The 14,312-nt window shown below is 53.4% G+C and overlaps 1 protein-coding gene across 2 annotated transcripts in view; it reads right to left on the bottom strand.

The window, feature by feature from the left end:
* Nucleotides 1-5,138: 5,138 nt before the first annotated feature.
* The window catches only part of SDK2 (sidekick cell adhesion molecule 2), a 246,277-nt gene continuing 237,103 nt past the window's right edge, over nucleotides 5,139-14,312 (bottom strand). For both annotated transcript variants that reach the window (XM_045837275.1, XM_045837274.1), the window contains one exon: nucleotides 5,139-8,777. In XM_045837275.1, the coding sequence (XP_045693231.1) occupies nucleotides 8,424-8,777 (354 nt within the window). In that variant the 3' untranslated portion in view covers nucleotides 5,139-8,423. The remainder of the gene's footprint in view (nucleotides 8,778-14,312) is intronic.

Below are 14,312 nucleotides of genomic sequence, written 5' to 3'. Positions count from 1 at the left end.
TTTGCATGAAACCCCACCTCTGGTATAGTTAGAATTTGAGGCAGGTGGCTGATTTAGCCCATAAAAATAGAGGGTGCCTGGGTAAATTTGAATTTCAGATAAACAATAAATAATGTTTTAGGATAAACATGTCCCAAGCACATTTGGTTTGCATTTTATCCGGCAACCCTACCTCGAACCCAGGTTTCTTCCATCCAAGCCTGTTTCTGCTGACCAGTAAGGTTCCTGAAGACAGCCTAGCCCTCGTGCGGATTTCCCCCCAGTTTCTACCGGATGTCACCGTCAGGAGTTCTTGGGGACTGGAGGTGGAGATGGGGGGGAGGACCAATAGAAGAGAAGAGTATTTCTTCTTCTCTTGGGCAACTCTATTAACAAGACCTGCTCCATCAGAAGAATCTAGGCAGGAAAGTGTCCTCCCGACATTAGTGTCCCTGAGCCCTCGGTAGGGAGAACTGAGGACAGCACAGACCCTCAAGGGGCAGGATGTAGGGTCTGAGAACACAGTACGAGGGGTGAGCCTCCCTCTGGGTGTGGGATCGCAGCGTCCCACCCGGGCTGGTGGAGCTGCGCAGGAGATCAGCGCTGGAAGCAGCCTGACTTGCTGGGTCTTCCATGCCATCTCCCCCGCCCCCCCATCACACCTGTGTCCAGGAGAGGGGCCCTTTAGTTCTCCCAGACCTTTCACATGCCTGTCCCAGGGCCATCCTAGGAGGACCAGGTAATGTACTGACCGAAGTGAAAAGGAGCATGATTAATAATTATATCAGGACAATAGGTAGCAAGTAAAACCTATGGTGACACTATCCATTGGCTACTTTATCTGGGCTTCACAGGGAGCCGCTGAGCAGATTCTAAACCCTTCAAGTTGACGTTGCCGCAGGCAGTCGGCCTGGCCCCCACTACCCTGCAGCCCCATCTACCTGAGCTGCGTGTTCAGAGTCAGGTCGGAGGTAGAGTGGGTCCATTTGCCCAGGGTAGAGTCCAGGGGTCACAGTTGAAAGTGTCGTTGCATCCAGATCCTCTGAAGCAATGGGTGATGTTCTTTGGGCTCTGAACTCTGGCACCCTCTGGGGTAGCCCGGGTGGTGGCTAAAGCTCCAGGGGAGTGGTAAGCGCCAATCTACAGGGCTTGGTTAACTTGGACAATTAACATTGGGAGGAGGAAAATGAACCAAACACCACTTAATTATTTCCATTCTTATTCCCACAGCACAGTTTAGCTTCTGGACAATTGGGCTATTCAGAGCCCAAATAGTCCCCAAACGGGAAGTGGTGAGGTCTGAATTTCCTTGGAACCTCTGCGAGCCAGCTTTCGAAACGGCTGGTAGCAATGTGTGCCGTGAGCCTCGAAGCAGGTGGTGGAGGCAGCTCATCTCAAGCCTCATGAAGCCAATTGACCTGATCCACGTGGAGCTGACTGCTCAGCACCCCCCACCCAAGGCTCATCTCCCCTCACCTTCCTGCACCTCTCAGTGGCAGGGCCTCCTCCCCAAACCCCAGAGCCAGCTACTTCAGTGACTCCTCCCTGCCAGAAGCTACGACATCAAAAAGAAAAATAATGGTTGCTTTCTCCATCTGTTGACTCCAGGCAAGCCTCACTGCCAAAGTGCTTTGCCATCAACGTTGGGAAACTAAAAAAAGACCAAAAAAAAATAAAAGCAGCTCTGATGGTTCTGGACCATGTGTCACTTACATCATATTTAGACAAAGAAACTGGGACAGAATAGAAATGGAGTCGGGGAGAACCCCCAGGGAGGTCACCTCTGTCTGAGAGGTTGTTTCTGTGTGCTTCATTCCATGAGTCTGATGCTAAAAAAGGCAGAAATTGCACCCATTCCACAGATGAGCTAGCAGGGGCTGATAGAGGTTGAACTCAAGTTCAAGCTCAAACTAGAACTTGTAGGAACCCATGTCTGCCAACCCCCTGCTCTTCTGGGTTAGCCTCACCAATCAGAAGTGCTTTTCCCATTTAATAACACTGGGAGCTTTAAGAAAGGCAACTCCACTGAGTTCTCAGAGGTCCCTTGATGTTTTCTAGGTACAGCTACCTTGTCTCAGTGGGAAAGAGTAGTATGTATAATGCGAACCAGTGCATGAGACCACATCATGTCTCCGTGGCTTCGGGAAACTCCTCCCTTCTCCTCTCCTTCCTTCTCAGCAGACTTACCTTCCTCATTTTTTTGTGTGTGTGTGTAGGCAGTCTTTTTTTCCCTAGTGTAGTTGACTTGGTAATGAAGCTGGAGACAGCCAAAGTCCACATCCACTGGCCACGGTGAGGGACGGGCCAGTCTGGGATTAGAAATGAAGGAGTAGGAAGATTGGAATTAAAGAATATTACTATGAAACTGCTAGGTCAGGAACACAGGTGCTTCGAGCACCAGAAAGACACGCTTTTGGTAGTTAAAGCCTTTTTTTTCAAATCCCATGATTCCATCGGCTCTTCCCATCATCCGATTGGTGGGAGAGCACTCACTGTGTGTAAGTGACCATTCTAGGCCAGAGCCCACTTGTCTGACTCCTGTTCCAGAACATCTTCCGCGTCACTTCCCTTTAACCAAACATCCTCAAACCGGTTGGAGTGGAGTCCCATCTAATGTGGGGGGTTGGGTTCCAAATTATGTGTAATGTCAAGGTTATGGGTAGTTAAAATTACCGTCAAAAATCCCTTAATCACTTTGAAAATTGGTCATAAAGTCCAGAATGCACTGTGCCGTACTTTATGACCAGTCAAGTGTACTGTAATATAGACAGGAGAAGCTCTCTTATCTGCCCTCCACTTAACCAACTGGCAGTATTAAATGATTCCCTGTGTTTGCCTGCAAACCATGAAGATGCGCACAGTCCCTGGATGCTGCAGGCTGAGAGCCCTGTGGAATCTGCTGCTGCCAAACCCAGCTGGATGTTTACAAAGAGTCAATTATCACTGTTCTCAAACTTGTTTATGCTGCTGTACATTTTATAGTAACTACATAATTGAATTAAATGTGATGTAAGTGGCTAAGATTAGGGTGCAAAAGGAGAATAATTATTTCTTTGAAAATTATATTGAATGCTTTAGAAAAGGAAAAAAGTTGCAGAAATAAGGGAGTGGGTTGAATTAGAATGGGCAAGAACTATACAATTTTAGGGCAAGATAATAAAATCTGGGACTCTGCTCTTATATCAGTCCATATTTTCTGCTCTAGTAAGACCAGGTGCTCCGGATTCCTGTCTGTCTCCCCAGTTTGGGGGCAGCCATCTGCCTTGAGACTTCACGTCTCTGATGGACATGAGGAGAGCCATTGATTTTTCAGTGTGTTTTGCTTTTTACTTGTTGGGACTTCCAAGCTCCTTACAGGCAGAACTAGAAACCAGCAGTCTTCGATGCATAATGTCTATAATTTTTTGCTTTAGTTTAAAGAGTCAGAAAATGGAATTCACTGATGATGCTTTATAGATGCGGGTTATGCAAGGAAGATAATAAAAAACTCCATACATCAAGCTCATTCCCCCCCTCGCCAAAAAAGAAAAAGAAAAATGCTATGGCTCAGCCTTAGCAAAGAGATTGGTGAATGAATTTACATTTGTAAGTGTTAAGTAAAAGTAAAGTATATGCATATATATGTATGTATGAACACATATAAATTCCCTGCTTTAATTATGTCTTGATTATACAGAGAAGCCTCTACGGATAATATAATGTCTGCTGTGCATTACACAATAACACAGACGAAAGTGTACTCAGTGAGTAATATTGCGTGTGCTGTTAAAGTCATGTTTTCCTTCGCTCTCTTTTATTTGAATCCATCTGCCTTAATGCACGTGAGATAAATGTGGTGTAATGCAACACCGCTGTGCTCTACTCATAAATTCAGTGATTCAAGCCTTAACGCTAAACCTAGGTGGATTAAGTTGGTTAGATCCACCAAACACCACAGCGGTTCTAGCTGTCTCAAGATCCCTAGGGCCTGGGGTGCTGGCTTTGTTGAAATTAAAATGAAAACAGGCAAGGCGCTTGCCTTAACATATCAGAGAGGCAGCATGTCTGTTCCGGGAGCCAGGCTGCTTGAGTACAAATCCTGGCTTTTCCAGTTCTCAAGAGCAAGCCACTTAAACGCTCCCGGATCCAGCTCCCCGCCTAGGGGGTCGTCACAAGGATTTGCTGAGTTACCCAGTGTGACGTCACTAGGGCAGCCCCGGCACAGGGCAGACGCTGTCCGTGGGAGCTGTTGACGTCACTGTCAGTGCTCATCGTTACCACTTCTGCCCATAACTTGGCTTAATCTGAGTGACTCTTATCCTAAAAGGGTAAAATAAATAAAATAATACATTTCACTTAAAGACCCAGGTGCCCACTCCCCCAAGAATTAAGAAAGCAAATAAGTTGGACCCTGGAGGCTTTCTGCAAAAGCACAGCGTGGCTGAACACGGATGAGCGTCTGGGGAGCCGACTGAGAACAACATGGGGGTGGGCGTCCAGGGGGACGCCTTCCCCATTGACCTTCCAGGGGGAAGAAAAATGAATGCTGCTTCAGAACTCCCAAAAAAAAGTTTATTTATAAAATACCGACAAGTTTGACAGGACATGGGACTTCTCATGGTATATATTTCAAATCAATTTCTTTCTTACTTTTCATTTAAAAAATAAACCTAACAAGCTATATGACATATATATATTTTCTTACACATAGACACCTGCCATCACGAATACTCTCCCCATAATTTTTTCATTATATCTTTTAAATCAAAAAAATAAAGATTTGTGTTGGTTTTTGTTTTTGGAGTCTATATGCGTAAAGAAAGGTAACAGGTTTAAATGCTTTTGGTTATTCTCACAGAAACGGATGGAAGGGGGCGGTCCCAAGGGGGCACCTGTGCTCCGGGCGGCGGTCAGGGCGGGGTTGTGCCGGGCAGGGCCGCACAGAGGCACTAGGGAGCCCTCGGCTCTGCTCAGGTTGCCCCTCTCCCCCTCTGGCCCTCCAGCCCCTCCCGCAGTGTGGGCGCCCTCGGATGTGCACGTGGGAAGAGGAGCGCAGCCCCTGTCCAGGGTGGGCTATGGGGCGGCTCTGGCACCTTGTAAAGCACTGCCCAGGGGGTGTGGGCAGAGACAGAAGGCCTCGAGGCAGCACGTGCTGGGCGGGGCAGTGGGTGGGTGGGTGGGGTCCTTGTTCCCTCTGAGTCTTGGCAGTGTCAGATGGGGGACAGGGCACGGGGACAGGGCGGGCAGTCTGGATCTGAAAACTCCCTGGAGCCCTGGGAGGAGCCTAGAGCAGCTTTTTGGTTTGTCTTGGCAGTCTGGGTGCAGAGCTGATGTGAACACCGGAGGCACGGCCAGGAGGGGAAGGGCAGCCCCGGTGTGCCACGTGTGGGCTGCTGGGTGCCACACCAGATTTCCCGAGGCCACAGCCAGGCAAAGCCAAAGGTGCCAGGTGCTCAGTGTCCTGGTGTGAACCTGCACCTGGTGGAGTCACACGGACAGGGGCCCTGGCATCACCAGCCCAGGAAACTACAGGTCAGGGAGGCTCCCTGATACCCATGGGCAGTGCCCAGTCCCATGCAGCCAGGGGTCTCGACCGGGGCTGGGAGCCTTCACTGCCCCAGCAGATATGTAAACAAGGGCAAAGACACATCCGCTCAGGAATCTAGCCTTCCCCGCTGGAGACCTGGGCTTCCAGGTCAGGCTGGGGCAGTGGAGGCCACATTTCAGATGGGCGGGTAGGGCTAAGGGTGGACTTTCACCTTGGGCCCGGCCTGCCTTCAGGGGCTGGTCTGAGAGCGTTGGTTTGCCCAGTGTCCGTGTCCCCTCAGACGACAGACCCCAGGCGCGCCCCAAGTGGGAGCGACTCGGGCTGCCTGTGCTCCACAGTGGAGACAACCTAAGCCATCGGAGGTCGTTGCAAGAGTCCCCTGGCTAACACACATTCGATGTGTTTCCTGTGCCTGCGAGTGCGTGTGTGTGAGCCTACACATGTGTGCCGGCACCGGTGTGAATGAGCACACGGGGGCGGAGGGAGGGTGAACAAACACCTTAGTGCACCACGTGATTCATGAAAGGCAAAGGAAATCTGGCCTCATGTACAATACACACAAACACACAATGTTTTTACTCATCCCTGCCCTCCGCCCCCCAAACCCCTCCCTGGGCTGGGCTAGGATAATTCCCTAATGCAAACTGGGAACTTCCTTAAATGGTTAAACACACAGCAGATAGAGAAGAAGACACAGCTGTGGAGAGAGAAAGAGAGAGAGAGAGAGAGAGAGAGAGAGAGAGAGAGAGAGGGGAGCAGACAGGAAAGAGAACACGGCAGCTGCAGATGTGCTGCTATGGAAACGCCAGATGTGTATGAAAGCAGGACCTCAGGCCATGTCCTCCTTTGGGGGAAAGACTGTGTTTCCCTTCCCAGCCCCCGTTTGTGAGAGGCTGATTTTGGACCCCAGAGCTGGGTCAGCCTGTCTGCTGAGCTGTGTCCCGACTTCCCCTGCACACATTTCCTGGGGGCCCCCAGTGCGTGGAGCCCTTGGCTGGGCTGGCCCTTTCCTCAGGCCCCGGCCCTGCTTTGGGTATACAGGCCCTGTCTGTCCTTGGTTCACCTCCAGATTCTCCACTCGGGCCTCCCTAAGTGTTCTCTTACCATTCCCCCAAATAGGCCACCTCCTCCCCCTGTGCAGACGCAGTGGCTGTGCTCAGCACCCCAGGGAGTCCTACCGACTAAGGTGCCCCAGGCCGAACTGAACATGCTGGGCTGACCATCTCCTTTCCAGAAGCAGGTGCCCATCTCCAACTCTGGGGGTGCCAGGGGCCCAGGGGCTTAGACAGGCTCCCTCTTTGACCCCTGCACCCAGAAGTCCCAAGCTGATGGGAACATCCAGACCACTGGAGCGGCTTTTTAAAGAACATTCCTTGGAGCGGATTGTGCGTGGATGAAAGCTTTGCCTCCCATCAGCTATTCTTGTCTCTTGGTCCCATCTGACCTGCTCCTCCGGCCTGCCTGACTATGCATCTCAGGGACTGTGTCCAGCGTGGATGGGCCCCTCTTCGCTCTGGGCCTTGGCTAGGCTGAGCCAAGCCTAGAAGCCATCACGGGGGCTGGGATGCTCTTCAACTCTTTGTAAACTGGGTGTTGGGCAGACTGGCAAACTCGAGCGGCCTTGGCCTCTGGACCAGGGGCCCGGCTGCCCGTCTGGGCCCCTGAGCCCTTGTGCTTTAGGAGGCGGATGTTTTGGACATGGCGGACTATGGGTGAGTGCGAGAGGAACACAGATCTGAAGCGAGTGTCTTGTTTGGGTACAAGAACCCAAAGGGGTTTCTCTGGGAGAGGACCCAGGCCCTTTTCCCTGCCGGTGCATGGGACGTGGCATATGTGTGTACACATGTGCACACGTGTGTGTGACGGGAGGGAGGTGTCTGTCCAGGGAGAGAGGTGTGTCTGCTACGGCCATGCCTCACCCCCACTAGCTCCCCGGCCCCAGGCAAGCTGAACTTCCTCGTCCCAGGTGTTCTCTTTCCCCTCTCCCTGTGGGGCTGGGGCCGATGGTGCCTGAACTGGAAGGAAGGGGAAAGTCAAAGCAGCCGTCTTACCTTCCTGACTGCCTGCGTCTCGCCCGACTGTGCCCGTGAAGCCCGGCCTGTGCCCCCTACTCTCTCTCCCCAAGTTCATCTCCGCTCCTCTGTGCTCAGGACAGTGAGTTCAAGTGAGGGGATGGCTGGGCTCAGTGGTGGGGGAGGGGGGCTCTCCTGCACCCTAAGGGGCCCTCTTCCTTGGATTTACAAGAAAAAATATGTTAGGAACAAGGAGCTAGCTAGGCAAATTCTCACCCTTTAGTTGTTTTCTGTTTTTTAAACAAACTCAATGTTTGATGGAGAAGTTGAGCAAGGGAGGGGGCCATTGGGGGTAAGGAGCAGGGCAGGGGGTGGCAGAGACCATCCATGCCTGCCAGGGACAGGGACACACTTGGCAGTGGCTGGGTGAAGAGAGAGGAGGTGAGCTTTGCCTAGAGACGCCCATCCTTGCACAGCATCGGCCAGTGATGGGCCCAGCACTTCAGCACAGGCTGGAAGAGGGGCAGCCGGCTAGACTTCCAGAAGCTTCTCCCTTCAGTCAGGTCTGCCTTGCAGCCCTCCAGCCCTTTGCCTTTTCTGCCCCCCCTCTCCAGGGACTCAACCCCCTCCTGTCCACCCCAGCCGTGCCCCCAACTCTGCACCGTCCCCAAAGGAGCAGCCAACCCACAGTTGTGAAGCTGACCAATTGCCGGCCACACAGGTCGTCTCATGGTTTTCTTCTCCCTTCTTCTCACTCCGGCTTTGCTGGCCCTGGAATCTCTGGAAAAATAAACTCAGGAGGTGAACAGTCGACTTGGTTTCTTGGTGTTTTTGTTTTCTGGCAGGCGGCGCGGGGAGGGGCGGAGGGGGCGTTTGGTGCCGTCTTTCTCTTTCCTCTTTGGAGGTCACACAAACGACGAAAATCCTGCTATCGGAGCCCGGGAGCCAGGGGCGAGGCTGCTGGGGGGGCGGTAGAGGGTGCTCTGCTGACTCGGGGGGTTCGGGGGGTTCTGGGGCGTTGGGGTCCGACTGGCCTTGGGCCGAAAGAGGCTGCCCTGCTGGACACTGCTGCTGTTGGTGATGGAGGTGTGGTCCGGCTCCCCTGCGTCACTCTCCGTGTAGCTGTATGCCTGGGCCCTGGAGATCCCCTTCTGTTGCCGCCGCCAGGAGTTGTAATACGTGGGGTCGCTGATGTAGTGGTTGACAAAGGAGTGGGCCTTCTGGTGGTTCGGGTCGACCTCGTACTCGCTGTCGCTCCCCTGGCAGGACAGAGAACCGGGGTGTCAGTGGCCCAGTGGGGACAGGTCTGCATGCTCAGTCCTGGTTCCAAGCCCTGGACCGTGGGCCTCTCAGCCTCTGCACTGCCCGGAGGGTACGATGCCTCCTTAGGCCTGCCTTTTGCTTCCTTCAGAGAAGATCATGGCACAAAGCCTGTGGATTTCTGATGGGAATCAGAAGACCTGAGTTCCAATCTCTTTTAAACATTGAGGTGAAATTCATACAACCTAAAGTTAACCATTTAAAGTGTACATTCCAGTGGCATTTAGTGCATCCCAAAGTTGGGCAGCCATCACCTCCATCCAGTTCCAGAACATGTTAATCCCCCTCCTCTGGTAAAACAGCAGGCCCATTAGTTGTCACTTCCCATCCCTTCCTCCCCCACCAGCAACCCCACCCCTGCCCCTGGTGACCACTAATCCACTTCCTGTTTCTCTGGGTCTACCTATTCCAGCAATTTCATACAAGTAGAATCAGCCAATACATGACTTCAGTGTCTGGCTTCTTTCACTTACCAGAATGTTTTTGAGATTGAGGTAAGCATGCCTTTTTACTTTTGGTATTCCTGATGCTTTGACATCCGGGGCCTTGCTGACCCAGGAGGGACTGCCCCTCCCAGGGCCGGTCCCTTCTTGGAGACAGCAGATGTCACATCGAGAGCCCACTCACTGCCACCACCTCCTCTAATGGGCTCTCAGGCGCTGACCCACTATTCCCGACTCACCCCAGGGCCAGGGACCAGGCAACGGGGGGCAGCCCCTCCCCTCCAGAGCCCCTGAGTTTATTCAGACTAGCCAAAGCCTGCTTCCCCGCTTTGACTTTGCTGTGGGAACCACAGGAAAAGCCCCCAACTCCGGCGCTTCCCTGTGTGGCCCTGCGCAGTGCAGTGTGTCCCTTCTTGAGAGCTGCAAAGAACAGACTATCTCTTCAGGGGCAGTTGGCTCCTGATCTGGTGGCACACCATCTTTGAATAATAAAAAGAGGTACATTTCGAGGCAGAGTGTCGTGTGCGAGACTCGGAGTTCCGATCTTGGCCCAACCTCTGACTTACTGCGTCTGCGACTGGGGACAAGGCCGGGGCCAGGTTCTAAGACCGGTAGAGACTCCTGACACCGCTCAGCCACGTGTGATCCGAAATAAAGACACACGCTACTCGTGAGAAAAGTGTCAACCAAAGTTCTGGGTTGTCACACGATGACTGTCCTGAAGCTTTTCAAAGGAAATGTAACGTATTAGATCATTGTTATACTTGTTGGTCCTTTGGTGTTCTTGGGATGGGCTCCATCTGCCTATCGGGGAATCAGCGTGAGACAAGTCAATCTGGGCTGCAAAGCGTGAGAGCACTGGGATCTGCATTGTGGAGCTAAAAATATCGTGTGCCCCTCCCCCACCCTCGGCTCCCAGCAACCGAGAAGACAGCAGATGGGGACACCCTTAGAACTCTCTGGAAGAGAGGCACTGATTTTAGTGAACAGCACACACGTAACGACACGCAGCTCAGAAGACCGTGCCCAAGGCGCCTCACCTCTGCCCAGCGAGTACATGCTTGAAGGTGGTAAGTTAACTTCATCAGCCCACATAAAACGTACTTTGGAAAAATATCGCGGCAAGGAAACCCAGGGAGCCCAATACAAATGAGTCCAGGACGATCAGCTGTGTCCAGCTTCGCAGGTAAAGGAACCGGAACACGGGCCTTGCCCACGTGCCCACGCGCGCTGCGCTGTGGGAGATGCAGTGTGCACTTGCTCTCGGTCACGGCATCAGGACCCTCAAGGGAAACAGATCCGATGCACAGTGCCAGAGTGAAACCAACCACTTATGGAAACGCTGACTTGCATTCTGTGCGGAGTTTTCACACCTCTGTGCTATAACCAGTGACTTTTGCTCAAGGAAACGATGAGCTGGGCCTGAGCGTAGCGCTGCCTGGTTTTTCCGAAGCCCACACCTACCTAGAGGTCACGAGACGGGAAATGAGAGCCCTCTCCCCTCTGAGTGATAAATACTCCCAGTCAACCCACTAATTTACGTCCTCTGGTCCCCCCTCCTCCTCACCCCTCCACAGTCCCTGCCGCTACCCTTAGCCCTTCTCACCATCCCCCCCAGCAAACCCCCAGGACCAAGACAATGGGAAGTCCCTGCCCGGGCTCCCCAGGAGGCAGTGCAGCATAATGTGAGCCCCTTTCTTTGCCTACTGCCCAGCTGCCGGCCCAGGAGGGAACAAAGGGGCCCTGCACAGACGGAAGGCTCCATATGCCAAGAGTGGGGCGGGGGTGGAGGGGAAGGGGGTACATAATGCCTGGGGCTGTGGTTATGCCATGAGGCAGGAGGCTGGGGTTCCCCTGGGTCCAGGGGCAGCGAGGGTCTGTGAGTGTGGGAGGGGGCAAAAAGGAGTGCCCACAGTTTCCCCTGCAGGTTAGTCCTGTCTGGCGGGGCACCTGCTAGCTGGCTGGGGTGGCTGTCTTGGAGAGGAATCCCCAAATCATTTTGGACCCATCCCAGCGTGAATGAGTGGGGTAGCAGGGCCTGTGGCATGGAGAAGTCCCAACTCTGTTCCTTATGGGCTAGGTAAGTTTGCACCATCCCCTGGCTCACTTGGCCTCAGCATCCTTGTCTGTGAGATGGGTAGGCCCCGAAGATCACAGAGTGAAATGCGCTACAAATGAAAGAATGCTGTGACAGGTACTGTTAGGGAGAGAGCAAGGGTGGGTCTGGGGGGGTGGGGCTTTGAAGCCCCACCAGGGGGGATGGGAAGGGGCCCAGGGAGATGGGGGGAGGCTGACCCTGCTCAGACAGCTCCAACCTCCTCCCCAACCCCCCTCTTCTTCAGAGGGAGGCATGGCTGTGGGGCTGGAGAACTGGTCTCTCTGGCCCTCCTGGGGCCCCCGGATCCCAAAGCCCATTTGTCCAATCATTTCCCTCCAGCCAGCTACCATCTGTTGAGCACCCACTGTGTGCCAGACACTCTGTGGGGCAGCATTCCTGGGGTGAGGGGAAAGGGAGGGAAGGAAGATCTGGGAGCCAAATGGGCTGGGGGTTAGCTTCCCCGCTGCCTCCCCCCACCAGCTCTCCTGAAGCCAAAGGAGGGGGTCTTTGCATCAGCGACTGCTCTCCAGCCTCCATCTCCAAGAACATCTGTTTCTTCTCTGGGTGGGGGTGGGGTGAGAAGAGAAGAAAGCAAGCGAGGGGGGACCAGGGGCTCCCATTCCGAGCTTTCAACTCTCACGCGGCCCTCGGTAATTGAATGCAGCTTCCCAGTAACCGGCCCAGCACAAAGGGGGCCTTTCACGGGCAGCCCCGCCAGACCGCCAGGCAATCAGGCAACTGTTTCGGCTCCTGGGCCTCTTAGCAGCTCCTCAAAGCCACTCAATCAGCAATTACAGGGGTCTGGGGAGGGGCGGGTACGGACTCCAGGCCTGGTGATGGGAGTGGGGAGGGGGGTCCACAGAAAAGACAGGAACAAAAGAGAGGGGGCAAAGGAAAGCCTTCTGCTTTTCTGCTGGTGTCTAGAGGCAGGGATTCTTGCACCAGACTCAGCAGGTGATGGAGGGGCGCCACACAGGCTTGTGGGTGGGCATGGAGACCCTGGGGCCAGGCAGGGCACCCGCACCTTGCTGACTTTCATGGTGTCCTGCAGGAATGTCTTGCCCCTTATGACAGGAAGGTCGCCCTGTGCAGCTCCTGTAGAGACTGGAAGCAGGAGCCCCTCCCTCGTCTGTGGTCCCAGGGGCGGCCTGAGCCCAGTGCAGCCTGAAGCCCAATGTGAGGCTGGCCCCTTGGATGCCCTTACCCTTGAGCTACCAGGGGCCCCTCCTGCAGGGGCTGCAGGGCCAGGGATCAGAGGTGAGGTGGGGGGACACGCTAAGTATCTCTCTCACTGGTTGCCTCCTTGAGGCTCAGTTTTGTCAGGGCCTTGGGCTCCTTGTACTAAAATAGCTTGAAATCTCCCACAAATGTCCTTTGAAAATTTCAGCTCAGGCACAATGTCACATAGGCTACCTGTGCCCTTACAGATTAGGTGACAGCCAGTGTGTGCCAGCTCTCAGGTGTCAGAGACATCTGTGGTTAGGGGCCTCCTGGAGGTCACTGGGGTATGGAGTGGGGTCGGGGTCTGAGAAGGCCTCCCTCTGTCAGTCTCCCCTGCGCCGGGCAGCTGGGCGAGGCCAGGCTGCAGCTGGCACCACCTCAGAGCCAGCCGGACCTAGATTTGAATCCCCACTGGCTGCTTGACTTCTGCAAGCCTCAGTTTCCCCAGCTGTGAAATGGGGATCTTCCCATTTGCATGCAGGGCAGTTAGATGTTAAGTGAGAATGTATAAAGCTCGGAGTTCAGCACAGCAGGTGCCCCACACGCAGTTCCTCCTCCTCCCCAGGCTTTCTCTGGCCTGCCTCCCTGTGCCTCTCATCAGACACAAGCTGGGCTTCCGGGCTTCTGTGGGTCCGGCGAAGGAGGTGGGCCTCACTGAAGCTGTAAGACCTGGGGCCCGATTAATGGACAAGAGGCAAATACTGGCAAAAGGTAGGACATTCAACAGTGGGATGGAGGTGACGCCACCACCATCACTACACCCAAACACGAACCTGCACTCCTTCCCTCTATGCATGATCCCATCCTGTTCACACTTCTGGACCCAGCTGAAATGCCACCTCCTCCAGGCAGCCCTCTGTGAGCTTCCAGGAGGATACAACCTTCCTCCAGAGGCACAGGGAAGGAGAAGGCTTTCATTCATCACTTTCCTCCTGAAGGTAGTTACTGCGGGCATAATACTTTAATAAGAACTGAAAATGTGGTTATTTACAGGCATGTGGTCTTCCCTAATAGATCATAATGCAACATTCACGAGAGCCTGTCTTGGTCATCACTGTAGCCGCCACATGTAAACAGTGCCTGGTACATTTAGTGGGTGCAGAACAAATAGTTGCTGAGTAAATGCACCAAGGAGGGAAGGAACGGGCTCCATGGAGGGCAAGTCCAGTGCTTACCCCTCCCAGGTGCCACACAGGGCCCAGCCTGTGCATGGTGCACAACCAGAGTGCAGAGGGTCTAGAGGAAGGACCGTGCTTTGTGTCGGGGGCCTCCTTGTCTTTATCTGAAACAGTTGCAAACCTACCAGGCCTCCCAGAGGGCTAAGTGGTACCGTTCTGGAGTCATCTTTGCAGTTATTCCTGGCTCCCCCCTAGGGCCCCATAAATGTTCACTATTGTGATTGGGTGTTCAAAACATACTATCGGGTTGGCCAACAATTTGTTTAGTTTTTTTCCGTACGATGGCTCTAGCAGTGCTTAGTTGTCTTTAATTTCATTCAGGACAATTTTATTAGATTGTATTGTGACAGCTGTCATATCAGCATGCATTAAAAACAAGCCCATCAAAATTGGTAAGGTTTTGTGCAGCTATTTTAATATTAAAGATGAAAAAAGATAGGCAACATTTTTGGCACACTATGCTTTATTATTTCAAGGAAGGTAAAAATGCACCCTGGATGGTGTGGCTTGGTGGATTGAGCACCAGCCTGTGAA

Source organism: Phyllostomus hastatus, unplaced genomic scaffold, assembly GCF_019186645.2.
Source record: "Phyllostomus hastatus isolate PE091 unplaced genomic scaffold, TTU_PhHast_1.1 phas_contig_210, whole genome shotgun sequence".
Classification (NCBI taxonomy): Eukaryota; Metazoa; Chordata; class Mammalia; order Chiroptera; family Phyllostomidae; genus Phyllostomus; species Phyllostomus hastatus.
The sequence above is the reverse complement of the archived record's forward strand: the minus strand, read 5'-3'. Positions and strand labels throughout refer to the sequence as shown.